This window comes from Cynara cardunculus, assembly GCF_001531365.2.
Source record: "Cynara cardunculus var. scolymus isolate 2C chromosome LG 4, CcrdV1, whole genome shotgun sequence".
NCBI lineage: Eukaryota > Viridiplantae > Streptophyta > Magnoliopsida > Asterales > Asteraceae > Cynara > Cynara cardunculus.
In genome coordinates, this window is record NC_037531.1 from 13,686,153 (window position 1) to 13,713,965 (window position 27,813).

Here is a 27,813-nt window from a genome sequence, read left to right on the forward strand (position 1 = left end):
GCTGGGCCAGTCCTTAACCAGTCCCGGTCGATCCCGGTCCCACGAAACAACCAAAACTCATAACCGGATGTAACCGTCGGTCCCATAACCGGTCCTTGGCCGGTCCCGGTTCTGGTCCTCAGGTGGTCCCGGGCATATGATGACGGTTCTAGCGATGGAACATTCTATTATTTTCAAAAAGGAAATCAATCGTATTTGGAGAAAGATGTAAATATCTTTTTACTGGAAAGGGATATTATGGAATAAGTCTCTCTACTTGTTGAGGTAGATGAAAGATTTCCGTGAGACTTAACAAAACAAGTTATATAGGATTAGGCATCTCTACCCGTTCTCTAAAATTTTCTCCAAAATAAAGAAAATAAAGGGAGAGTGAAATCTTCAAATTTGGATGACTCTCCAAAAATTATTACTTAGAATTGAAATCTTCAAGTTTAGAAGGAAAATAGTTTTATGTTTTGCAATTAGAAACTCTTAAAACGACCTAAACACTTTTTTGGCACACGATATAATATTTTATGTACCAATTATAATTGGTTGGAATTAGAGAAAAAAATTTGATATACGGTTTTTGTCATAAGCATCACACAAAGCACAAGCAAACAAACTTAAGGTTGGTTTAACAGTCTGTCTAGAAGTATCGTTGTTGAAAAACTAAGAGAGAATGTCAGAGTCATGAGGCATGAAGTCCTCGGATGGCCGATAGTATTTAGCAGGAGAGTGGAGCCCCAGATTACCAACTTGACTTGTATACAAACACGCAAATCGTTCCACCTGATCTGCAAACCGCGAGTTCTGGTACCCAGTTTTCATCAACTGCCCCCACACCGGATGGAACTACGTACATACAAAAACCAACCATATCATGTATAAGAACTATACATACACCTTCCTTAAGGGCCTACTTCTGGTCATATATATATATATATATATATATATATATATATATTCATTACCTTTTGGTGGAAAATTCTTTGAGACTCTTGATGTGCTGCTCGAACACGTGCGCGCTGACTCTAAATAACCACAATTTCAGTTTCATCAAATTATGTATGTTTACTTCCAAATGGATTTTATTCATTTTACAACACTGACCTCAAGTAGGTCAAGCTTTACAGAGATCTTTTCCTTTTCACCAGCATCCAGGTTTTCATGCCTGAAATTAATCAAGAAAAAACAACTCGAATAGTTATAACGATAACTAGAATAGTTAACAGCAAATTGTGGTGGTTTTCAAGGGAATTACGTACTCAAGGGACCATTTTAAATGATGGGTTTGATCTTCAATCTGATCTCGCTCACTCCTCAGCAGTTGGAGTTTCTGCACAAATATAATATATATAATATATATATATATATATGTTTTACTTTAGTAAAAACACAAGAGACATCTAGTCCAAATTGTATTCCTACACATAAGGCAAGTAGAAGCTTACAACAGTAAGAATTATACATACATAATATGATATGAAGCATGGCAAACCACATAAACGTTGCATCAACTCATGAGATAAAGCCAGCAAACAATGTTAGGGAGCCAGAATTTTAATCCATAGTAGTGTTCATCACGCATCATTCGCTTTTGGGAGTTCAAAGCTATTGCCAATATGCAGGCAAGGGGCATGCACACACACACACACACACACATATAGAGAGAGGACAAATCAAATGCAAACCATGGAAAGGTTACAAACGATACAAACCATCCCCCCTCTCTCTCTCTCTCTATATATATATATATGTATGCATATATGTATGTATGCATGTAGGGGGACCTTCATTTGAAAAGCCATAAAATTGCGATAACCTTGATATCCTGTGCCATTTCTGATGATTTTTTCCATCTACAGCTTGAATTTAGTGTATTGGTTAACACATATTTGTTTCACAATGTGAACATTTTTTGTGTTTTTGAAACAAAAAATACAACTAAAAAGTTTCACATTATGAACCGAATACATATGAAATAAACGCATTGTGAAACAAATATATGTTAATGAATATATTAAATTCTAGCCTTAGATGGAATAAATAATGTGAAATAATACCTTATGATAATAGTTCTCACAGTTATCATAAATATGGGGTTCTCAAATGATTAAGCCCCTATGTATGTATAGATACATATATATATATACATATATATATGTATATATAAATACATAAATGGAAAAAAAGGACATAAAAACAAGAATGGGGAATGAGTATACAGGGCATAATACCCAAACCAGAAAAAGAACACTATGACCAAAACTGCGCTAACAAAGTGGAACATAAATAGGACAGATTTCTAAGAATTCCCCATTTGAAGATCAATTCCATAGCTTGGTGAGTGACCCCGGAGAGATTTCACTCCAAATTGTGGAAGACCCTGTTATTCCTCTCCAGCAACAAGGACCTTAAAACCAAGTGAAGGTGGCCAGAAAAGTCTTCTCCGGTTAACATAGAAAGAAAAGAAAACTAGGGATAACAGGATCAAAATATCATTAGACAATTACGTTTATGYACATAATATATCAAACCAAGTGTAAGAGAACCTTAATATGACCATAAAACTAAAACCTTGCTGATTATGGGACTAATCTTGAATTTGATATAGATCACAACATAACCGAGATTCTTGCATGATATATAGGGGGGGGGGTGTGTGTTCGTATTACAATCAACAACATTGAAGCAAGAACCAGACAAGTTGATATCATATCATGACTACCATGATTCAGAATCGACCAAAATATGTATCTAAAAATGTAGAATTCAAGCTCTCTTGCTGATCAAATTTGTATGATTTCATAAGACTTGAGTACCCAAATCAAGACTCTCATGACTAAGAAGAGATAGTGAAACCAATGCATAATTTTTTTTTGGCTATTACAACATCCGAGTCACAGCTTTTAGCTGTCTTCTAGTATACTTGTTTTATTCGACAGTTATGGTTTAATGGTTGGAAGATAATGAAGCACCATAGTCTAGTAAGATCACTGCACTGTCAATGGAAGTAGAATGGACTCACAGATGATGACAGCTTTGGGATGCAATGCAATGTTAAGAATTGGTGATGATGAGAACGCAAAATACAACAAAACATCAAGATCAGGAGAGGAGACTGTATGATTCTAAAAAATGTGAAGCGACAGTYACCAAGAAACATTAAGAGGTTGCCAAGGGATACATGCCACAAAAGGTTTTTTTTGCCATCATAAGATATGATCTTACCTTCACATGGTGGTCAATTCATTATGATATTTTACACACACAAACATCACATTCTCTTTTCATTAACATTTGAATCTTGCAGTTTTAAATACAGGAAACCTTTTGCATGTAAAAATTTGTGGCTATCATACACAATTCACATTGAAAAATCCTAAGAAAAATGTGTATATGAACCTAAAGTGTGAATGCCAAAGAGAAGTTTACTGGCTTAACCACAAGGCCAATTCCGTAAATTATTTGAATGTTCCATCATTCATGTGTGCCTACATGAAATGGTGCTTTGCAACAACTAAATATTTAAGACATCATATATTGAAACCTTATTTAACAACTGTTGATAGCAAAAAGATACTGGTGAAACCCTTTCAACCACAACATTACCTTTCGAGTGTCCCGTGAGGATGAGAGAACTTTAACCTCCTTTTCAAGTTCTGGAACAACAAGCATTGTCCTCCAACCTGTTCCATGTAATTGAATTACAATGTGAAATTGCGATTAAAAAACAAAATAATGTCATCTTGATACAGATTGATAACCATGTAGCATAAAGGTTTGAGATAAGCAGAAATAATAGATTGCATGATCCTAGCTGAGCCATGTCGTGTATGCTAGCTCATGCCAGTAAAGTAGTCCACGAACTAATGCCAGTTATAAGAATGGATGCTTCTAAAAGAGCACAATTAAAGGAAGTTAGACTGAGGATCTATTATGAATGAATACAAAAGGTCGTACCCAGAACTTTTTTGCTGCGTAAAATATCCCCATATATATGATCTCCAACATAGAGCACCTGATGACAATTGAACAGTATATATTAGTTACACGAAAGTATTCAATAAATTAAGACAACAACAAACAACAGAATGTAAGATTCAGGACTATCATCGCACAAGGGCAAAAACAAATTAACTAGATAAGAGAACAATTGACGAACCCACTCACAATTATAAAGTAAAGTATATGAAGACAACACCATTTAACAAAATATAGATTGAAGACTATTGTAAGAGAAAAACTAAAGTAACTAGATAGCAGACGGGAGGTCAATAACGAATTCACCTACAATTGCACCAACTTCAAGTTATGGAGTTCAAGACTATCTTCATAACATCAAATAACTAGCATAGGACATAGCAATATTAAGCAAAACTATGAACTTGTTCTTTGATAGCAATAAACTAGTATATACTCAAGAGATCGAAGTCAGACAGCTCTAGAGCAGCATATACTTGAATACCACAAATTTAACAAGTACCTGAAATAACAAAGGTTCAAAGAATCAAGCAATAACGACCAAAAAGCAGGCAATGGAGCACCAAAAAATAAAATACAATACCTGTGAACTTGCCCCGACATGGAGTAGTTTATGCAGATGGCCAACATTGCCTCCCTGAAATGGTTGTCCCAGGAAGTCATATTTAATCACATAACATGTCCCAAAGGTCTTCTGTGATTACAAAATAACACAATTTTCACCATCCCATTTAATCTGATATTTGGATTATACAATACCTGAAACACTTTGCATCGCATATTTGGGATCTGATGTGGCAGTTCTATATCAGGGTCTCCCACCTAGTGATAGTTACAGTGTGTTTAGCATATGAAGAAGCAGAGGGGTTTTAAGTGAATGAAAGAGATCTACCCACAAACCTGAGCGAGTGGAGTACCATTGTCAGTATTAACAAGCTTCCCTGATTCCGTCTCAACAGCAAAAAGATTAGCACGATTTTCATCATGGAAAAAGCTTGGTTTCGCACTGCATAAACATAACAACACAAGCTATGTGCATTTGATCCAAAATTTCCAGATAAGCCAAAAAAACTATATGTTTCCATCAATTTCATTTTACATGGACAACACCAAATATTAGAAGACTGCTTTATACAATTGATAATTGAACAACTCCTAGAAACATGAAAAACTAAAATCTTAGAAACCCCAATTTTCCAGTATTAAATAGGCCAAAGACCTTCTCTTGAAAGCATAGAGTTTCCCTTTTCCATTCAACCTAGAATTCAACAAAGGCATTCTCAAATGGGGTCCACAATTTATGCCAGGATACTCATATTTCAGAATATTACCATATTTCACTGCCTGTATCATCACACATACCTCCTTAGGATAGGCTTTGGAATTTATGGACCTCTACTGCAAGCATGGCAAGCAAAAATAACAATATCACTGTTCCAAGAAGGGTCATAAATCATAATGAAAACATTATGAACATCTCTGCATAAGGACCATCTTTTGAGGAAACTTCACCCCAATTTTTTTTATAAATTGATTATCTTGCTTTGCATAATACATGGGTAACCGCATGAAGCAGTTCAACTTTTCCACATCAACTGCAGTCATGAATAACTTGCAAATCATATGTGAAGATAAACCAGACAATATGTGGTATAATAACATTAATCCACCACTGCCATGTACACAACTCCTTATTCCAAGGGCACATCAAGGTAACCAAGTGTTAACTAATGTTTCTGTGCAGACCCACAATTTTTTTTTCATTAGAGAGCTTATAAACTTCAATAAAAAAAAATAGATTGAAGTTCAGAATGAACTGCTATCACGTTGCCTCTTGACACACTCAACAGTGACAGATCTTAAAACATTGTTGATTTGTATTTTTATGTCATCATTTTGTTAATTATCATAATCCAGTTAATGGTTAAATCTGGTCCACCAACAGAGTGATAAGATTCTATTCCATCTGCAGAAAGCAAAAATATGAAACCCAAGCCAACTAAAGAGACTAACAAGAACGACCAGGATAACTTCATTCATAGAAGTCAAGAATTTAAGCATCTGCATCAATAAGACATGCAACTGCTGCTCAGTACCTGTGAGCTCTCCTTGACAATTATATAGTGCAGTTAAAAGCATATAGCAGTACAGGATCTTTAAACAAAGAAAAACCAGAACCTGCCAGTGATGACAAAGTCAAAGTGTTGGAGCCAATCAAGACTCAAAGAGGAACTGCCATCCGTCGTCCAGGGCCCAAATAGAAAATTCATCACGACATTTGTATAATCCCAAAGACTGCGTCAAATTAACAAATCTTAGGTCATACTATTATACTGAAGTTGCTACTTCAACTCTATGTAGAACAGCAAAGAACTAAAAGTATGTGCAATTTATAAATTGCTATTTCAATACGCATGACCAACACATACGAACAAGTGGAATGATACATTGTGCTTTCTGAGGCAGTATTCTCTTTACAAACAATTGTACATCCTCTCAAAAAAATGCAATAGACACTTATGGATTTAAGTATAAGTTTGATGATTAAATGTCGATTTCATTATTGCAGTTAAGCATTACTTGCACATAGCCTTACTTATGCTCTGGACTGGGATCCTTGATTTTAAATGGCTAGCAAGTGTTTCATGTCTCATTACCTACAATGGAACCACAAGGGAGTTTTTAATGGAACCTGTAGCAGTATTTGTGACCGGGAGATGAAATGCAGAGAGAAAAAACCAAAGCAAATTTTCCGTGTTATTTCATTAGTGAATCAAACCATTATAATTTACATATATAGAAGGCTATAAACAATACTAACTGAAAGTATAACAGACTAATTGTACAGCTCACTAATTAGTTCCGTCTAAGACCCGCCATCAAGCTGGAGGTTGTCTTCACAAACCAAGCTTGCGTAGAATAATCGAATGTGCAGGACCTGGAAGTGTCTTTATAAATACATCTGCAAGCTGAGATGAAGTAGGTGTAAAATCCAGATTAATGATGTCTGCCTATAACTGTAACTGCTGCCTTACATAATAGCAATCCAACTCAATACGCTTAGTCCTTTAGTGAAAAACAGGATTGCTAGAGATGTAAATGCTTGCTAACTTATCACACTTCAAAGCAATTTGAGTGATATTCTCAACCCCCAAATCAGAAATCTGCTTAGCCATGTGAGCTCAGTAGTAACTCTTCCCATGGACCTAAATTCAGCTTCAGCAGATGACAAGACAAGGTAACTTGTTTCTTTGACTTCATGAAACTGAAATCCCCCCAAGAGAAACAAAGTACCCACTGACAGAACGGCGAAAGAAAGGACAAGCAGATAAATCTGCTTAGCCATGTGAGCTCAGTAGTAACTCTTCCCATGGACCTAAATTCAGCTTCAGCAGATGACAAGACAAGGTAACTTGTTTCTTTGACTTCATGAAACTGAAATCCCCCCAAGAGAAACAAAGTACCCACTGACAGAACGGCGAAAGAAAGGACAAGCAGCCCAATCATAGCTACAATATGCTAGAAGCGTAGAAATCCACCTTCTTGTTAAATAAACAAACCCTGAGAACTAAAAGCCCATAGATACTTGAGAGCATGTAGGCAGCATCTCAATGAGCCTGAGATGGATTCTAAATGAACTGACTTAAAAAATGAGAACTGAAAGCCAAATCAGGACGGGTATTAACCAAGAAATTTAGTTTGCCCAATAAGTTGTTTGTAGGTTGTAGGATCAACGAATGGGTTGGCAATTTCAGGCAACACCTTGATATTTAAAGGCAATGGAGAAGTCACCCCTCCAAAAGAAAGAACTCCATATGCATCTATGAATTCCATGAGATATTTCTTTTGAATAAAAAACATGCCTTGGTCATCTCGAAAAAACTCCAGCCGAAATACATAATTGAGAAACCCCAAATCTTTTATCTTAAATGTGGTGAGGATATAAGCTTTCAAATCTTCTATCTCACTTGAATTATCTCATGTAACAATCAAATCGCCAACATACACAATAACAATAGTGAATGAAGTAAAAGATTTCCTCAAGAACAATGAGTAATTACTTTGAGAACGAGTAAAACCCTTCATTTGTAGAGCATCAGACAACTTAGAATACCACTGTCCTGAGGCTTGCTTGAGACCATATAATAATTTCGTTAGCTTACAAACAAAATTTGGGTTTGTGCACTGCATTCCAGGAGGACTTCTCATATATACTTCCTCATGCAAATTCTTGTGCAAGAATGCATTATAGATGTCAAGTTGATGAATTGCCCAATTTCTTTTGACAACAAGAGCAATTATTCATCAAATCGTAGTAAAGTTGACCACTGGAGAGAATGTTTCAAAGTAATCTTCACTTGCACGCCGTGGGCTGCTATATGAGCTTTATGTCTCTAATTGGTACCATCCTGACTAAATTCATTTTGTAAACCCATTTGCATCCTATTGCACGTTTACAGGTGGCAATGGACCCAAATTCCACATCTTATTTGCTTCCAGTGCTGCAAACTCTAACCATAACATTTTGCCATATAAGATTATATGCTGCTTCATGATAGTTTTTAGGATCAATCATACATATAACATTGCCTATGAAAGACTTACAATCACTACTTAAAGAAATGCAACATAAAACTTGGATTGGTATGCACAAGTTAGTCATGGTATGTTGACAAAAAGCAGAAGAGGAATCAGACAAATCAGAAGGCACATGATTACAGACAACATCATTTTCATGAGCACGAAGTTTATGAGACCTGGTTGATCTTCGTATGATAGGAGTATGATCAGGAACAGGTGAGGAATAAGTGGAAATGGGATTATTTGAAACTGATAAAATGGGTGAAGAATTTAATGTGGGTTCATCGGATGTAGGAGGTGAAATTGGACGTGAGTTCACTGGTGAAATTGAATGAATTGGATGTAGAGGTTATGTGATAAGGTACCTGAAGTGAACATGGGCAGAGGAGTTTCAGAAAACCCAACAATAGTGAGATGAGCAAAGTCAGATTCACAAAACTGGATATCCGTAGAATAGAAGATTTGTTTGGTTACTAGATGCATGACCTTGCATGCTTTAAGACCAAAAGAATATTCCTGAAATATGTGTGGATCAGCTAGAGATCAAAATTTATCACGATGAATAGAAGATGTGGAGAAAAAACACAAACAGCCAGAGGTTGTGAGATGATGATATTCAGGCTTGATTTTGAACAAAACTTCAAATGATTTAGTACTTTGGTGGGAGCGTCATTGATATGATGGCTGTTCGGACATTATCCCTCACAATTTCATAGGTAAACCTCATTGAATAATCAAGGAACGAGTTATTTTGAGAAGACATCTGTGTTTACGCTCAATTAAATCATTTTTTTGGTGGGGGTATGTGGACAGAAGAGTGGATGTATAATACACTTAGAAGCAAAGAAGGCCTTGTTTTAATTGTTGTTACCTAACTCTTTTGCATTATTAGAACGAATGATCTTTATGGTTGTATGAAACTGAGTTTGAATGAATTGGGCATTTTTTACTACATAATGGATAAAGCTGAACTTTTATATGATAACAAGTAGATACAAGTTGTTCGGCTATAATCATCAACCATGACAATTAAGATAACGATGACCATKGTATGTGGAAGTGTGAAAAGAACCTCAAATATAAATATGCAATAGATCAAACCCAACTTTAATTTAGCAAGACTTTTAGGAAAAGGCAATGGATGTTTTGCTTTGTGACAGAYACCACATGAATGAAACATCATTATTGCATTCATTGGAAAGAAGATTTATTTGTTTAAGTTTGAACATGAGTAAATGGCCAAAGCCTAGATGCCACAAGGAAACAAGTTTATCAGACTTATCAGAAACACAAAATTGGATAATGATGAAGAATTATCACTACCYAAGCTTATTGTAMTTGACAGGATTAAACAAATAAAGACTACATATCCTTCTACCAAGTACCAAGAGTTTCTTGGTAAGGAAGTCCTGCATATAACATTGAGAATTAGCAAAATGAATGGAACAACTGCGATGGGAACTGAGTTTAGACATTGAAATGAGATGGCAATGAAACGAAAGAATGAATAGAACAAGTGACAAAGTTAATTCATTTAATAAAAACACATTGTCAACATGTTCATCATATAATTTAGTTCCATTGTGTAAGGAAACTTTATGTGGTTTGTTTGATTCTGTGAGGATTGACTACACATGTGATTTGATGCCCTAGAATCTATAATCCAAAGCTAAAAGTAGGAATAGTTAGATCTGTCATATCTGCACAAGCCACACAATCATGTGTTGCTTCAGAAAATTCCAAACTGGAGTCAAATGTTGAATTGCTGAACTCTTCCCCCATGAGTATCGACAGCCGGAAATTGATTCAGATGTACACCAAAGTAAACCCCAGGATCTTGAACTGCAACAATGATGAACTCTAACAACAGTGGCTGGTAGAGACTGACAACAAAGATTCATGACAGTACGATAACCCAAATGAGGGTTCAGAACAACCGCACAGCAGCAGTCAGGAATCCAATACCTGAGCAATCCGAGAATCGAGAAGGGAGTTGAAACAGTGGCAGACGGACTCTGCCAATCAGCAGAGGACAACAATCAATGAACAGCTTCAGTGAGAAATTCCTTTGGAGAGAAACCCTCAGATGAAAACCTTCAGTGAGATGGATTGTTTGTACACTCATCTAGACTCAGATCAGTCCAAATATTCAAAAGATCAGAAGAAAAATTGAAAAAAAAATGAAGAATCAGATCATAACAACTATGCTACCATGTGATTTGGGATGCAGAGAGGAAAGAATAAGGCAAATTTTCTGTGTTATTTCATTACTGAACCAAGATACTATATCTACAATCTAGAGAAGGCAATAAACAATACTAACTGAAAGCATAACCGACTAACTTTACAACTAACTAATTAGTTCGGTCTAACAGTATTGGAGAGGAGAAAGGTTAAGAAAAAGAATGCAGCGACGGATCAAGTGCTGACCCAGAGGTCAAATACACCTGCAGATGGTACCTAAGAGTGACGCACACAGAGAACCAGGAAAATAAAAAAGGTTGAAAATACTGCTGAAACTAAAGTATCCTACATGATGGAGGGTAGTTGGGAATCATAATTGAGTATATTACTATTTAACACTTTTAACAAATCCTGTTAGAAGAGAGAGAAGTGTAGCTGAGCCTATCTATGAATACCGTTACAAGAAGAATCCATTCAAAAAATAAAGAACTTTTTCCTTTTCCAGTTCTAGTATCTGTTATCTTCTCCCCTCCCCTGCTGAATATCTTGAAGATCACCAATTCACAACAAAACATTCAGCGGCATGAATCAAAAGAAAAGGCTACGCATCGTGAATAAAACGGATAAAGTAGATGAAGCACACACTATAGAAGCAAGATTGAAAGTCCAATGCACCTCACAGCAACAGGGCTTGATATGTTGTATACTGTGAGTTATTTGTGAGGGAAGTACATCTAAAGGCAGCAAAAATGGGTCAGAAGAATTATCAGCACCATAATCTATGGTGTCAAGACATTAAACTGACATGTTTCTATGAAGGTGACTCGGATGGATCCATAGATGACATAAAAAGTACCTCGAGGTCCTGTCTACGTCTAAACTCAAGAGGCTTTTGATGGTGCTCTAAGGAGCAGTAATTTTAGCATAGTCTAGTCCTGATACATAATTTGTGGCTGCAACATCAGCAGCAATCAAGCTTCATTAAGAAAAACACTGTAGTCTCTGTATGGCGCAGAAGAAAACACCAAGTTTTCATGGACAACAAAGCTGCAACAGCGATTTCTCACAATCCAGTGTTTCATGGAAAGAGTGAACAGCTCTGCACTAAGTTATTCATCTTGAGGGGACGGGGTTGTGTAGGTGTCCTGACCAAAAATTTACCAGTCTGCATTTAACCTCCTATGACCCTAGTCCGTGTAGAAATCATTGGGTTCGTTTGGTTTGGTTGATTTTTTAAATTACAAATAAAGCATTACATTACGAATGTAACATTATATATCGATACGAATGGTTTTATTATAACATAAATTATATTAGTTTATTGAAATTTTAACTTTATCAACCATTTTGAGCTAAGAAATTAAAAGATAGTGTAAAATTTTATCTTAAAATAATTATTAAATTCTAAAATTTCAAAAGAAGATGCAATGGCTTGTAGAAGAACACACTATTTTTCAAAATTGTTTTAACTCAAGATTGAATAATAATGATGATGCTGATAATAGTAACTTTGATAAAATAAAATAAAAACAAAAGGATTAATGTATCTTTCAAACTAATAGGTCAAATGGAGCAACTGCCATTTAATTCATTGCTTTTGCCACCCCCTAATATATGGATATAGAAACAATTTAAGAGTATAGATTATACCTGTTTGTCACTAAGAATACAGCGCGACCAGAAGTTTTAAGCATTTTTAGCATTGGTGCTATCAAGTTGTCCTCGTTGATATACCTGATAATTGAACTGTTTAAGGAAATGGAAAATACAAAAAAAGCCACTAAAATGCAATAAAAATACACACACACACACATATATATATAACGAAGGCCTCAAATAAAGCAATGACGTCAAGCCTTTCAGACCGGAAGGCATGCACTACAACCACAAGTGATATTGAAAATCAAACCGAGTGTTCAAAGAGCGCAAAATATTCAATGACAGATGTCCACCATCAAGCTTCTCATAGACATCTAAAAAGTTGCACAATGTGTCAGGAACATGGTGCATTTAGAATTGAACCATAACCACCAGACGGTACTAAACTTTTTTATCAACTCAATAAACAAGACCACTTCATTTTTCTTCCTTTTGTGCTTGAACAGGCATAATACCAGTCTTCTGCAAAAAGCCAATGCTAATATGGACTATGCATCCGCATCCACTAGGACAATGGCTTATGGTCTCTCATCTGGAGATGCTCGTATGACTTGATTATTCTCAATGAACATTGAGGTTGACTACATGTCATGTAATTCATTATATAGATGAAGTGAGTGGTGGTATACACACGGGTCAAACACAGTTCATCAAAGGCAAACCTTTACATTTATAAAATCCCGAAAATAGGAATCTCGATCACTTTAATGCACAACATAACTCCATTAGCTTACTAAAAGGATACTTCCCGGATTGCATGATAAGACCTAAATCCTAATAATTGAATATTTTAAGGCTTTGCCCCCTTCATGCATATCATCGGACTACACACCAAACATAGAACTTGACAAACATCATTCTAGGAACCCCAGCATATGCAATATCACACTGTTCTCTTGTCTTTGTTAATGATATAGCCGTGACCGGCAATGATCATAAAGAAGTTGCTCATCCTATTGTCAAGGGGGGTTAAGATTAAAATTTTCGGAAATTTAAACTATTTCCTTAGAATGGTAGTCGCTAGATCAAAAAAGGGAATCTACCTCTAAAAAGTGTATACCATAGACCTCCTAAAAGAAACAGGAATGTGAGGGTGTAAACTAGTTGATACAACAAAGTAGAATCAAAACAAGACCAAGTTAGTGGGAAGGTATCAAAATTTTGTGGGAAAACTAATCTACCTTTCACAGACAAGACCATACATAAGGTTCGCGATGAGTGGTGTAAGCTAATTTCTGAACAATCCCACATTGGAACACATGGAGTCAGCATACCAAATCTTAAGGTATCTTAAAGGCACACCAAGCAAGTGATAGTAGTTACCAAAGGTTCAGACAGAAAAATAAAGTGTTCATGGATCTCTCTCTAAGACCAAAGGTCTACCTCTAGTTTATCTACATTTGTATGAGGTGATCTCATCACTTGGAAAAGTAACAAACAATATGTTGTTGCAAGAAGTAGTGAAAAAGTAAAATATCAAGCATTGCCACAACGAATATTTGAAGAGATATGACTTAAAGGACTATTAATTGAACTCAAAGTTAAGACTTCAAAATCAATCCCACTCTTGTGCGACAACCACACACCGATGCATATTGCAACTAATGTCATTCACCATGATCGAACAAAATATATTAAGATTGATCGGCATTTCACAAACGAGAAAATATTAAAGCAAAATTCTTCAATCTCAGATACACACCCTCATGGCAACAAACCTGACTAAAGCATTCAAAGACCTATTTCTAAAAACCTATGTGCCAAGTTGATAATCATCAATATATACTCCCTAACTTAGAGAGGTGTAGAAATTTAGTATTCGTTGTAAACATGAAGTAGAATTCTTCTTAAACATGTATTAGTTAGAATTTATTATTCATTTTAATTAGTTTAGAAGATTAAAATCTTACTTTTAGGTTACTTCTTTTGTAGTGGGATTCCTTTCTTGTGATTCTTAAGTGTATAAAAGGCCTTGTAACTTCTCTTCTGAAATAAGAACAAAAAATTCCACATTAAGTAAGCAAAAAACAAGGCCATGTTCCGTTCCCCATCTTGGCGATAACCGGTTTGGAAGCTACAACACATCGTGATATTTTCCCACCAACGATGCTACTGGTTCGGACATCTCTTGATCTCCCGTTGCGCCGATTGCATGCGTTCTAACTCCAGCAACATACCTATACTCATCCTTTCTTCTCCATAATTGTCATAACCCTGCTAATTTGTCCAACCATTTATTTGATTTTAGTCGCAGTTTAAGATGTTCCTTTTTCAATCTTTTGTGCCACATCAGTCGTCTGTAAGAATCTAAATAGAGACGTCAATCTCATCTGTACTCAAACCTCTAGAGTGAATCGATTCACAAACTGGCTCACAAGTATTTCCTCTCGACATTGAGTTAACGGGGCTGCGAGAGTTATGAATTTCCTTTTGTATTCCAATAGTGTACCTTGTTCCATGGCTAAGAATTACTCGGCATTCCTTCTGCAATTGACCAAAATTGCATCAAAACCAACCATTTCGTCTCCTACCATGGTCAAATCAGCCTTCTTTTATGTTCCCATTGAACCATTGCAAGGCATCTCCTTCAAAAACGATGAATGATACTTCAATTTGTTCATCTTCTGTTAATCGATTAAGAAGGAAGTACATTTCTACCCGAAAAAACCAACCATCCAAGCCAGAACGATCAAACACTCTAGCTTGGACCCTTGATTGCCGAGAATTGATTTTCCTCCTCATTGCGATCGTTCCTTTCACAATGTTTCCTACTTGATTTTGGGATTTCTCCTTTTGATGCCAACCTATCATTCAAATTTCTGAGGATTTCCTCAAGCATCCGAGTTATACTTCCATCTTCTTCATCATTCCTTGAACCTCCGCCCTGGACGTCCTTAGCGTGTCGACTTCAGCTTGCATGTTACTCGTATTTTCCTCAATTTCATCCACCCTTAAACCTACATTTCTTGTCAAGATGCGGGTCTCACCACTTTCATACCACTTCAATACAATCTTTTACTTATTTCTAGAAAAAGATTAAGAAAGTGGTACGTATTGAACGATTGACAACTATCCGAGAGGATGCACTCTCCACAATGACCTTGAGGTCAAATACAATGAACAAATCAGAATTCAGAACAAATCAGAATTTAGAACAAATCTTCTCTTAGCCTCTACTCTATTTATATCACACTCACTGACTCTTCTAACAACTTCCAATTACCCACTTTTGTTCAACGCCTCCAATCACTTTAGTACCCAGCTAATGCATGTTTATTTACTAGAACACTCTTGCCCCATATCGTCCTTTATTCCTTCTCACATATGTAAATCTTCTTGGGGCCATATCAGTTGTTTTTGGTGAATTTAACGTGCGACCATCCAGTCACAAAGGAATAACTTTATGAGTTACTCCGAAGCATGCCCCTGCACACTAACAAAGAGAGAGAAAAAAGTGCAAGAGGTATAACATGCTACCAAGATTCTAGTAGCATCCATAATCATCAAACCTTGCCCTAAGAGTCTAGTCTGATGGTCAACAAATTTGGTCAATTATAACAGCAGAAACTTGTAGCAACTCTATCATGTGATACTTGGAATAGACTCCTAAATGGTAAGGGAAGAAACTGATAACTATTTTCAAATCCGACAACAAGTAAAATTCCTGCATTGAATAAATGAGACCGAACTTGCGTTGGTTGACATTAGTCATTAAATTTGAATATAGTTATGTTCAACAAATATTAAATTGATTGATTTTTGAACACTTACAAATAATATAATTTATATTATCCATGTCATTAAACTAATACTAGTTATTAAAAAGAGTAAAGTCAACATCAGTGGCGACATGGGGGCGAATAAAGGAAAGAGAGGGATGGGTTTCTCTCGCTTGTCGTCTCTCTCTATGAATATATATATGTAAAAATATGAAACCCATTAATAGACAAACCTTGCACTTGGAATTATCAAAAATTGGAAATTTCATTACTCATACTTTTGTTCTTTAGTTTAAAGTTAAAAAAATGGAACTTCCATATTCTCTTAAATGTCGAACAAATTTAGATTCAAATTAAGAAATACTTTCATATCCATATATGGATAGTTTTAGTTTACTTGAACATGTGAACTCTAATATGCAAATTATAATTATTATCGACCAAACGTGAATTATGATGTCGCATTTTCATATCCATCAAGTTCGAATTCGAATAAAAATCTAGTTTTGCTAATTGAATAAGAAATAGGAATAGGGTATCCAATTAACATCAGTTTAGAAAGGCCAATTCATAAGTGTCTTGAAAAGTTTATGTGACCTAAGCAATGTTGTTGAAAACCAAATTGATGCCCAATGGCCTGAAGTGATCCAATGGGTTAAAAAGACGATCTTGGAATAGAAAAAGGTATCAAAACAAAGAAAAGTGAAAAGAGGATAAGAAAGAAACACCCATGTCGTTGTTTGCTCCATCATTTTCTTGCACCTTGATGTGTATACGATTCATCTTCACTGAAAGAGATACAAGATTACTTGCTCCCACATGTGTATATGTATGTATGTATGTCTTACATATCCATTCAACAAAAAACCAACTAATATATTTTGTTCAACTTAGATGCAAGTTGATAAACATCAACTTATTTGGTGCTTTTACACTTTTTCTTACTCTATTTATCCGTTTTAGTTTCCCAAAATTCCACAAATTGAGTCCTTTTGTTTTATTTTTGCATCTTTTTTATATTGAAGCTAAATTGATCTAATAAACATGTTTACTTCTTGGGTATGTGCTGATTTTTGAGAAAAAGCCATGTTAATAGGTGTTTTGGCTGAAGCATGCTACAGCATGTGCTGCACGACAATTCCAGGGGCATTTTGGATAATAGTACGGAGAATCTTTTGATGTCTAATCCTTCTTTTTGACAGCATATCTCCTGCATATTTGAAGATCTCATGGTACATGTTGAAGATATTCTCTTTGACTATCTTTTGGATGAACAATGCTTTACCTTTTGGATAATGTATAAAGTTGGATAATAGTTTTATTTTTGGTCCTTGTCCTCCCTTCTCCTACTATATAAAGGAGGGATGTTTGGCATTTTGAAGTAAGTAATTTAGATGCAATTTGGAAGTTAACTTGGTATGAAAGTATAGTTTGGAAGCATCTTTAAATTCTCCTTACATTCTAGAAGTCTTCTTTATAATTCTTTTAGCATTTATTTCTTCTACTTTCTTTTCTTTTTTCTTGTGCTTTACTTCCTATTAATATGCTTTATTATTTATGCAATTAATTTTAGTATTTCAAGTATGGTGGGCTAAAATTATAGCTTGGGTGTTGGGTGATGTTAAGAGAAACTCCGATTCCTTTTGTAGATAAATAAATAACAAGTTTTTCCAAGTACGTCATTCAAGTTTATGTTGCCAAAACATCATCTATGGACAAGTTGATCACTTGTTTAAAAGTGTTAAAAGTGTGTTGGATTTAGAGATAAACCAACAAACACATGTCAACTTGAATGATATGGAAGTAGGCTCGAGAGAGCTACTTAGAGTCGAGGAGACTCGTTTTCACTCCATTTAGCTTATAAAAGGAATAGTTTGAGCCAATGTCGAGACTCCAACCTTGCATAGAGATATGAAGGTTTAATCTATGATTGTGCGTCATTCTACATCTCGAGAGAGTACCTTAAAGAAGCTATTAGTTGTAAAGACAAATTATTATAAAGCATGTTATAGAACCATGTTGTAGCATGTTGTCTACTTAAAAATCGGTTTAAGAAGAAGCTATTAGTTGTAAAGACATTATTATAAAGCATGCTATAGAACCATGTTGTAGCATGCTGTCTACTTAAAAATCGGTTTAATATATTAACAAATCCCTACACCCTAAGCTCTCTTTTATTACTTGTTCACAACAGTAGTGTTAAACCAACTCACCACAAATATTTCTTCGAACTCACCATCTGAAATCATATCTTTATTTAGACTTTTAATGAACTTTTATTTCTTTTCCATGGACGATATTTGGTATTTTTACCACTTTCTTACTTGTAAAAGACGATAGTGGATTGATAAGTGTATACTTGCACTAATCTCCATTTGCTGACAGTCTGAGAGATTTACTTTATATAATTCTCGTAACAAAAGTATTTACTATTAAGGGATTAAAGAATCCTATAATAATATGTTCTTTTAACCATCATATCTCAATCTCAAGTCGGTCTTTTGTTCCTTCTTTGTGTACCCCTTTTTCTTGCTCACTGTTATAACTCATGACGGAGGTCTCCTAGAGACCATTGCTCTACTCTTTGGGGTAGAATACAGGTATGCATGCATCCCACATCCTAGACCCCACCTTAGGGTGGGATATATTGTGCTTATTTGGTTTGGTGTGGTTTGTTATAGCTTTTGACCTCTATCATCCCTACTGTTTGGTGGGTGTTAAAAATCAAATGTTCTATGTTTGATCGCCAAAAGATGATTTAGTTCTCTATTTCCATGACTCTTCATGGTGACGCAACTATTATGCGCATCACCCTTGAGGCTAAGTAGGAACCCGGGTTGGCTTCCACATGCACGTTATAAGCTGTCATTTTGAGACAGCTGGATACCTCCACAATGTATATGGCAGCAAATGACCTCAGCCAACCGCCTCCTCATAAAGAGAAGCTCCCCTTAGCCATTCAATAAATTTCCCATCCCTCCACCCCACTTTCAATCTCCACCAGTCATCTAAAACTGAGATCCAAGAACAGGTGCAAGCTAAATTTTATTTCAAAATAGTTGGTGCACATTCCTAAGGCATGTTTTAATTGGTAAGATTAGCTAATATTCATGTGGTTACTTTAGTTATGAAATGCAATCATATCTATTTCAGCATATCTCGTAAAGTCATAATTAATAGTTGGTTTAGCAGATTCTTGTGATTCTACAACGACACTGCTTCCCCCACCTTCTCTTAGTAAACCCTGGCTTATAATAAAGGCTTAACCACAAAACCATATAATTAATTTGAGAAAGCAAATCCACCCTCAGTGTACACTCCTAGCATAAATGGCAAAAGCCGTACCAAGTAATTAGCTAATACCATTCCCTATCCTAAAGATATTGTCTTACGCATGATATTATTAATATTGCTTCTCTCACAATTTGTGCCTGACTACACAATGGTTAAAAAAAGACTTCTAATCTAAAGCTGAAAGGAATAAATCGGATCAATTATACTAAAAAATAAATTCTATTAATTGGAGATGTAACAGCATATCAAGTGTTGCTAATAATTCAGGAAAGCATTAGGACAATCAGCAATATGTAAAAAATTAGAGATTGCTCAGAAGCAGGGGTGGAGGCAGGATTCTTGAGATGTGGTGTCACAACAACTTAAAGAAACAGAATAAAGAAGTTATACTTTTACTGCAAATTGAAAATGAAAAAGAGTAATGATATAGTAAATAGTAATTGCATATCTTTTTAGTTGTAAAGCACATACTTTCACATGCTACAACTATCCGGTGTATGACTCAAATTATTACTGTGAATATAAAAAGTTCATTATCCCCAGAAACAAAAGATATCGTAAATATTTACTTGACATAATTTGTTCTGTCCTGTATTATTTTAATGTAGTCATCAAATTTTAAGAAATAGGTGCACCCCTTTAGATATATGAATTAGATTGATTTATATTTATCAGTTGATAATTCATAAAACTTATCATCAAAGAAAAAGTTAACACCACAATCATAATTCATAAGTCATTTATAATATTTATAATAAAACTCAGACCTTATGCTAAAATAACAGCTATAAAAAGGGGGAGTCTGATATAAAATTTCAAATAAATTAGTTGGTAAAGTATTTAAATTTTTTAATTCTGGATTGATTAAAATTATAATCAATACAAATGCATGTAACCATTTTTCCTAATATTGTAGGGTTCAAAAGTACTATGGTTAACACAAGACTTGATAGAAGATTGTCAAATATTTTAAGGGATTCATTTAAAAGAAAGAACTATATTAGAAATAAAAAGAAAAAAAGAAGTTTATGACAGAAATTGAACATGTATCTCCACTTCACCAAACACTAACTAATCAAGCTACAGCTTTTATTTCCTTTTTCCTTTTGTGAGTTCACTATTTTAGATAGGAGTTTATCATGGTAATTTCCAAATTTATTACTATATATTATCATAATTCATAAAAATCACATGCCACATGACACCATGGGCACCTTAGTTCCACCCCCTGCTCAGAACACTATAGTCCTGCAGCATTAAGATCACAAATGCTATTTTTCATTATACCAGAAAGCATATACTAAAAATGAAAAAGCACATACTTTCTTGGATCTTTTGCAACCATCTTCTTCAAAGTTCCATCACGATGGCACAGATCAACAGCAGAGCGGACATCTTTATACATACAAGAATAGCTGCAAAAACGTCTTTGTAACATTAACATGTGCTGAGATACAAATTCAAATAACAAACAAGTATAGTCAAGGTAATGCATAAAAAAGAAAAAAAATATGTATACACTCCATAATTATAAAGATTCAAACGCCCGGCACATTTCTTCTATAATTTAAAGGCAAAAAAGAAGAGAAGTTACTATTTGACAAGTAACATAGTCACTTCAACAGTTACAACTAAATGACAACTGTCATGGCCAGATCACCAATTTCTGAGCACAAGAGGTGGCTTGGATTCATGCAGAATCACACAACCAATCTATTATCAACGATTCCTTGAACTACATTATCCCATGCACAACCGTATTGTACCCTCATTGCCCTGTTTGATAATTAATGCATCGCAAACCAAAACAAGCCATGCACAAGTGAATGCGTGTTGATATGAGGACAAAAAGGCTGAATTACTTTATCATATATATAGTAGTGTTAGTCTTTCCCTTTTTAGGTTTCTTTATCTTATATATATATATATATATATTGTAATCTCTTTTAGAAAGGAAATTTACTACAATTACCAGATTTGAGAACAACAGCATGTTAATTAGACTAATACAATTCAAACCCGCAAAATCCATGTGCAAGTGAATGTGTGACGATATGAGCAGAAAAAGGTATAAAGGAAAGAAAAGTAGGAGCTACTACTGAAGGGCACAACATGCCATCTTAGCTGACCTAACCGCCTAACACCGCTAATAGGAACTACCACAATGAGGCTCTGAAAATGACCATATAAGTGTAGAAGTTTAATCGCAAGGATTAAGTATGTGCATCTTTACTTGTGAGCAATCAATGGAAAGATGCATCTCATAATTGAATTTAGGTCAAGTCACTGGGTTTAACACAAAGCATCCTCCTATTGTCGAATAGGATGCACATTAGGTCGTGTACAGAATAATCCCCTGTATGTCCATGGATAAATTTTATCAGACCATTTTTCAGATCAATGCCATTCCCTTTTCAGTACCAATTACGATCTTCAGCCTTATTACCATGATTAGCCGCATACTATACCATATAAAAATATATTTTGAACACTTATTTTCAGCTTTTAAAGGACGAATTTAATCTTACTTCTATACCATCATTTGGTACATAATTTACTGATGTGAATAACTTTGCTAATAAATATGAATATCTACAAATCATATCATATTTCTTAAATTTGTCTTTCCCGCTTCTGCTTATTAACACAAGACATCTCAGGAGAAGATAATATGCCCTTACCTGTGATTAAACAGAAACAGTGACAAGTTGGACTTGAAGCATGAAAAATCAGAAGGAACAAAATCACAGGAATGTGGCAAGTAAATATAAGATATACGAACACATATGCAAGATTTATCATCTTATCACATGGTCAAGGAACTAATTTTAAATGTTCTTTAATAGATGATAGAATTGGCTCCATACATTGGTCATATAGCTAATATACAGGTGAGGAACATGTTAAACATAAACCCGAAAGCAGAAAACAAGGCATCATTCTTGAAGGAGACTTCCTATCCATGGTAATCCGAATTAAATTGATCATGGTATTATTTTTTACGATCACACAACAGAAAAGAAATCCATCTGCTCTAAAATTAGAAGTCCACTTCCAATTTGGAAATTAAACTTAATGTTTTGAAATTATGAGTTTACATTTTTCCAGACGCATCTCCAAAGTATCTTGTGCAACACCTTTTTTAGGTTACATTTATTTATCAATTCTATTATCTACAACAAAATCTTTCTTACAATTTTTGAATCCAACAAGTACATGTTAAACTCACAGTCAAATATGGAGGTTTCTTCTGAGAGGAGGGAGTATTTAAGACAATTTCTTCTTCCCCACCCCCATCCCGCACACCAAAATATACTGAAGGTTACCTGCGATGCAGTCATAAATTATATCCCTCTTATCCTATAATGAATTCACATCCAGGTTTTATGGAGTTTTACTTGTACTATTTCATCTTTATAGCAACTATAGCAACTAAATTGTAACTGTACTAGTTGTGACTGGCCAGTACATCATTGAAAAACTAAAGCGCCAACAAGTTAATAGAAATCAAGCGAGTTTCATAACATGTTGAAACAAATGTTCATTGTATATTCAAATTCAGGCCCATACTCCATAAGCAGTTAAACACTATAAAGTAAGGGCAGCTGTGTTCAAGCAAGGGAATGAAAATGAAAATGACAGGTAACGGGAATGAATTTTCATTCCCCCCGATTTAACCTAGTATGAAAATTTGGAGTTCAGGGGGAATGAGTCCATTATATTATATAAAACCAAACAGTTTCATTTATATTCAATCCCATTAGTGATTGCTTAATACCTTCGACCAATAAATAAATAAATCTGCAATTACTCTAGACATCAGTTTTCCATTGGTGAAGCCAATTACAACTACGTCAATCAAAAATTGAAAACATGTTGAATTCGCTATATTTGCAAGTTATATAAAGATTCAAGTTATCGGCGCCCCTTACTCTTTTTCTTCAGAGATTTTCCCTGGATTACTATCCTTGAAGTCGACCAGCTGAGCAAATAAATAAGCTTCAGCTAGTGAGAAAAGGGTGTCGATATGTGCATAATCAGGCCCATCAAATGCATCTCGGATGAAGGTATTCCCATATGTAGCAACTTTTTCGTTCTTCGATATCAACCTAAATCCATGATAGGCTACTTTCACATATTTGTGCCTGTCCATCTGGGAGAGATCAAGATAGGATCAGAATAATAAAGAAGAAACAACTAGAAATGGGAAAAATCTCTAAGGTGATTAGCAAAACATGATATTCTCAAATCAGTTTAATTACACATACATATTTTGACAAGCACATGAATATGAAAGAATAACCAGTTAGTTATATACTTGACAAACACAAACCTTAAGTATATTTCCTCTCTTTTTATCTAGAACCAGTCCTCTGACCATGTACGTCCAATCAAAAGACCATTCCAGTAGCTGCATCAAAACAGAAAAGATAGAAGAGCAGATATTATAGAAGTAAATGTAGATTCATATTTGAAATGCTAAAACAATTCTAGAATCACACTTTTTGATATAATTGATATATGTATGTATATATAATAGGAAAAACTATAGAAAATGATAGAAACCATGTCTCTAAACAACCAAAAGCAAATAAGCTGACTAGTTTACTTCAAATTTACTCGCTGTAACAGAAAGATAGTCAAATAAAAGTATAATTATGATCACTTTATTTAGTTCATGGTTTATAGGGCAAGTTGTTATCATATCCTCCGTGCTACATAGAAAGAGAACCTGCTCATTTTCGGTCTGAATTCAGTAAATATTTTGGCTGATCCCAGTTGGATATAGACCAAGTTAGGTAGGAGTCATCTGATGATTCTATATCCTCTTCGGCTATAAAATTTTGTAATTTGGCAAGTCACCGGTACATGTTACCATAAAATCAGATGGTTATATAAATAGGTCAAATAATTAAAGAAGATAAATGCTGTTTCGTGTGAACTAACAACACATATGTCAATATTATGTATCAGAGAAATATGCATGTTCAGCATGCAAAAAAGATTTAGGGCCTATAAAAAAAGTAAAAAGGTGCAACAATCCCATACGACCTAGCTTAATGTGTTAGCAAGACAATACAACATATACTAAACCACAAACAAAAGCAGTCTAGATCCTTGCAGAGAAAGCAGGGTACAAGGGGAAACATAGGATGCACATGACTATCAAAAGCATGAATGTTTAGGTTCTGACATCCCTTGACTGGGCAACTGAAGTTTTAGTTTCAGATTGGAAGTTGAGTCACTTTGTACTTCATTGTTAGCATACAGTCTTAAAATTTATTTAGAGAGTAATAATTATCACCTTGGAAATGTGAATCAAGCCTTACATGTAGGGATTAGAACTAATACCAAAGTATTTGTATCAAGCATTCTACATAAGTAATTTCTAAGAACCACATTTTACCAGGATCCGCAAGATCAATATAAACTAACCTCTTTAGGATATCCCAAGTCACTTACTAGCTTCTTGACCGTACCATCATATGCTAGGGATTCAAAAGTTTCAGGTTTGTACTGTGCCAGTGTATAGTCCATATCAAAGCCAATAGCAACTATATTTTTCATATTCACAGCACTGTTACAGAAAATCTGTTTGCCTATATCGATGTTTTGCCTTCCTTCAGGAGATGCCCATGAGGCCAGAATCTGGCCATCTTCATAGCCATTAATTCCTCGTATCTCTGACGTAACTCCATCTGTGCAGTAGGCATCCATTTTACGGCTTGATCCTAACTAATGAAGGACCTGTTTAAATGAAAAATAGTAAATTATCTTTCTGATAGTTGATGAAAACAACATCACTTAAAAGAACACCATTTCTAAGACTAAATAATGCAGTAAAAATGAGACAAGAAGGACCAGAGTTCAAGATGATAATAACAATTAACATACAATGCCAGTCCAACAGTAGCTGAAAGTAAACTACATTAGTGATGGCAGAAATAGCATGGGCAGCTGCAGTTTAGAAATTCATTTAAATCAGCTTCTATTAGGTTTGTCATATGACAAAATGAAACCATGTTGATGAATTATGAGAACTTATGGCTAAGTTATCTCTTACTATAACATCTTATAGTCATAACAGTTCTTAAAATAATTATAACTTCCCTTGAGCGTGAACATTAGTTCTCTAAGTTAAACATAATAGAATGTTTTAGAAACCACAAGAAAAACTGAAACGTAAGTCAGTCAGCATGCTTAAATAACTGAAAAGCACCACAAATTGCTTTTCAACACTGGGTACACAAATGCTAATTTGGTAAGAGGTTTGCTGTAAGTTTTACATTTTTTTTATATTATATAATATGTCATGATTCCAATAAACCATTACAGTTTATACTAGACTAGAACCAAAATAAGAAAGCTGAAAAGGAATGGATTTTATTTACACTTAATTGGGAAAATGAGACAAAATCTGACCCTAACTAATGATATGACATAGTATTCAACTGTTAAAGCACTTCATTGACAGCTTTATAAATATTAACTGATGAAAATGAGTGGACATGTTATTGATGAAAACTAAAAGATGATAGTGCCCACCATCTAAAGAGGATCGGTTATCATCCTCATAACTAATGTTTATCTATTAACTAGATACCAAAAAATTCCCTATAACCAACAATGTCCGATGAAAGAACACAAAGGTCATAGCACAAATGCTCAATTCGTTATTATACTCCCAAGGTCTGCTGTGACAACCAACTAAAATCCCAAAAAGAACCCAATAAGCATCTACATAGATGATTACCGCCTTCAAACTATCCCTATCCATCAAAATCGGAATGCTACCAAATTGAGAAAAAAGAAGAAGAACAACATGCTTTTGAAGTAGAGTTCAATACAAGAACAATACAAGCCCTAAAATGAGAAACCAAGAGCATTTGAGTAAGATTCGGAAGCAGAAGAAATAAAACCTTAAATCCATTAACACACAGATCAAAAATTTCATACCACCACCTAGTCCCTAAAGAAATACGATATACAAAAGGAATAGCATGCCTGTAAAGCAAATTCAACAGTATAAGTAAAACCATAATAAATAAATTTCAAACACAGTTCAGCAACCATAAAAAGTCCTTCCAGATCAAAGAAGAGCACAAAAATAGAAGCATTCCAATAATGTTTCTAGAACAAGCTCAAAACCTCGAATGATTTAGCTTGTCAAACCCAAAACTTGCATGCAAAGTAAAATTCAACAACGAACCTTACAGAAATAAGAGAATTGCAAATTATTTGTTAAACAAACATTTCATAACAGAGAGAAAATTATGAGCATTGTGTAGTAGTAAATAATAATAATTCGAGCAATCCGTGAGACCTTTTGGTAGTGCAGAGCTTTTGAGAAGCAGAAAAACCTAAATCGGTGTTCCAATAACCGAATTGGGGAAAACCAAAAGGCGAAGGGTGGAGAAAAATTAAGCAAATTGAAGAGGTGAGGGTTTTGGGAATACGCATCTTATCCCTTGCCCTAAAAAGGCATTTTGGGAAGGAGAATCAGCGTGACAAGTGGAATCTAATATGGAACACGCAGCGTCGTTGCATCAGTTGGCGTTGACGATTCGATTGCAACCTGGCAGCGTTGTTAATGATGATGACGATGCACAATATGGAGTCATCAAAATGTGCTTACGCACATCAATTGGAATTTAGAGAGTAATAGCAGGATTTTGTAATTGCAATTGATAGTTCATTTCTGGACGGAACCGGATTCCCCTGAAAACACGCTTCGTTTTCAGGGGAATAGTATTTGTATAAAAATGGCGGTGTGTGACACGTGGATGGGCGTTTGTGAAGGTGTATGGTTACCGGAGTCACTGGAGGCCGTGGCGGAGCGATGGTGGGGTTGGTTTTATGCTTTTTTCCGGGATGGTGGTTTGTTGATGAGCTGACGGAGGTGGAGTGAAGCTGGGCGGGTGAAATTGTGTTTTTTGGATGATATGAAGATTACCCCCCTGTAGTTTTCACAGTGTTTCAAATTGGTCCCATCATGATTTGACATTTTGCCTTTTATGGCCCATACTTTAAAACATGTGCATTTTGTCTCACCATAAGTGGATAGAATGACACTTAAGCATATAAAAAAGGTGTATCCATTCATGCTTCCCATGGGTGGATTGCCTTTAGGTGTAAATTTGGGACCGTCACAAACACATGTAAATATTCCCTTAGATATTTTTTTAAAATTTTGGATACATTTTATAAAAAATTAAAAAAGTACCCGTGCAATGCAGTGAGATATTTCTCGATTTTAATGTTCTATTTTATTAGTTGTCTTTGTCGATGTTGTAATACGATTTTATGTGTTTTTAAGAAAACAATAATGATTTTATTTTTGAATAAAAGATAAATTTCAAGATATCATAAAAATTTGAAAAAAAATATATCAATATTAATATCAAACAAC

At 35.0% G+C, this 27,813-nt stretch overlaps 1 protein-coding gene across 2 annotated transcripts; it reads right to left on the bottom strand.

Annotated features, from left to right (window-relative positions):
- Positions 1-516: 516 nt before the first annotated feature.
- LOC112511838 (5'-nucleotidase domain-containing protein 4) lies at positions 517-27,085 on the bottom strand. 2 transcript variants are annotated; one of them, XM_025117647.1, is made up of 16 exons: positions 26,728-27,085; positions 24,840-25,151; positions 23,737-23,814; positions 23,336-23,556; positions 20,726-20,818; positions 12,382-12,465; positions 6,145-6,261; positions 4,867-4,972; positions 4,726-4,788; positions 4,550-4,603; positions 3,946-4,003; positions 3,595-3,671; positions 1,248-1,318; positions 1,093-1,153; positions 954-1,013; positions 517-834 (listed from the first exon to the last, which is right to left on the bottom strand). In XM_025117647.1, exons 2-16 carry the CDS (start codon positions 25,119-25,121, stop codon positions 652-654), a joined length of 1,608 nt encoding a protein of 535 aa, XP_024973415.1. In that variant the 5' UTR covers positions 25,122-25,151; positions 26,728-27,085; the 3' UTR covers positions 517-651. The 2 variants fall into 2 exon arrangements, with proteins under 2 accessions (XP_024973415.1, XP_024973416.1); XM_025117648.1 differs by lacking the exon at positions 6,145-6,261.
- Positions 27,086-27,813: the final 728 nt, after the last annotated feature.

Bases quoted from the DNA above. Each gene is read 5' to 3' on its own strand.
- LOC112511838 (XM_025117647.1), bottom strand. From the start codon at position 25,121: ATGGATGCCTACTGCACAGATGGAGTTACGTCAGAGATACGAGGAATT. The intron at 1,319-3,594 runs GTAATGTTGTGG...ATATTTGTGCAG, and splicing joins CCTCACGGGACACTCGAAAG to AAACTCCAACTGCTGAGGAG. The intron at 1,154-1,247 runs GTACGTAATTCC...GATTAATTTCAG, and splicing joins CATTTAAAATGGTCCCTTGA to GCATGAAAACCTGGATGCTG.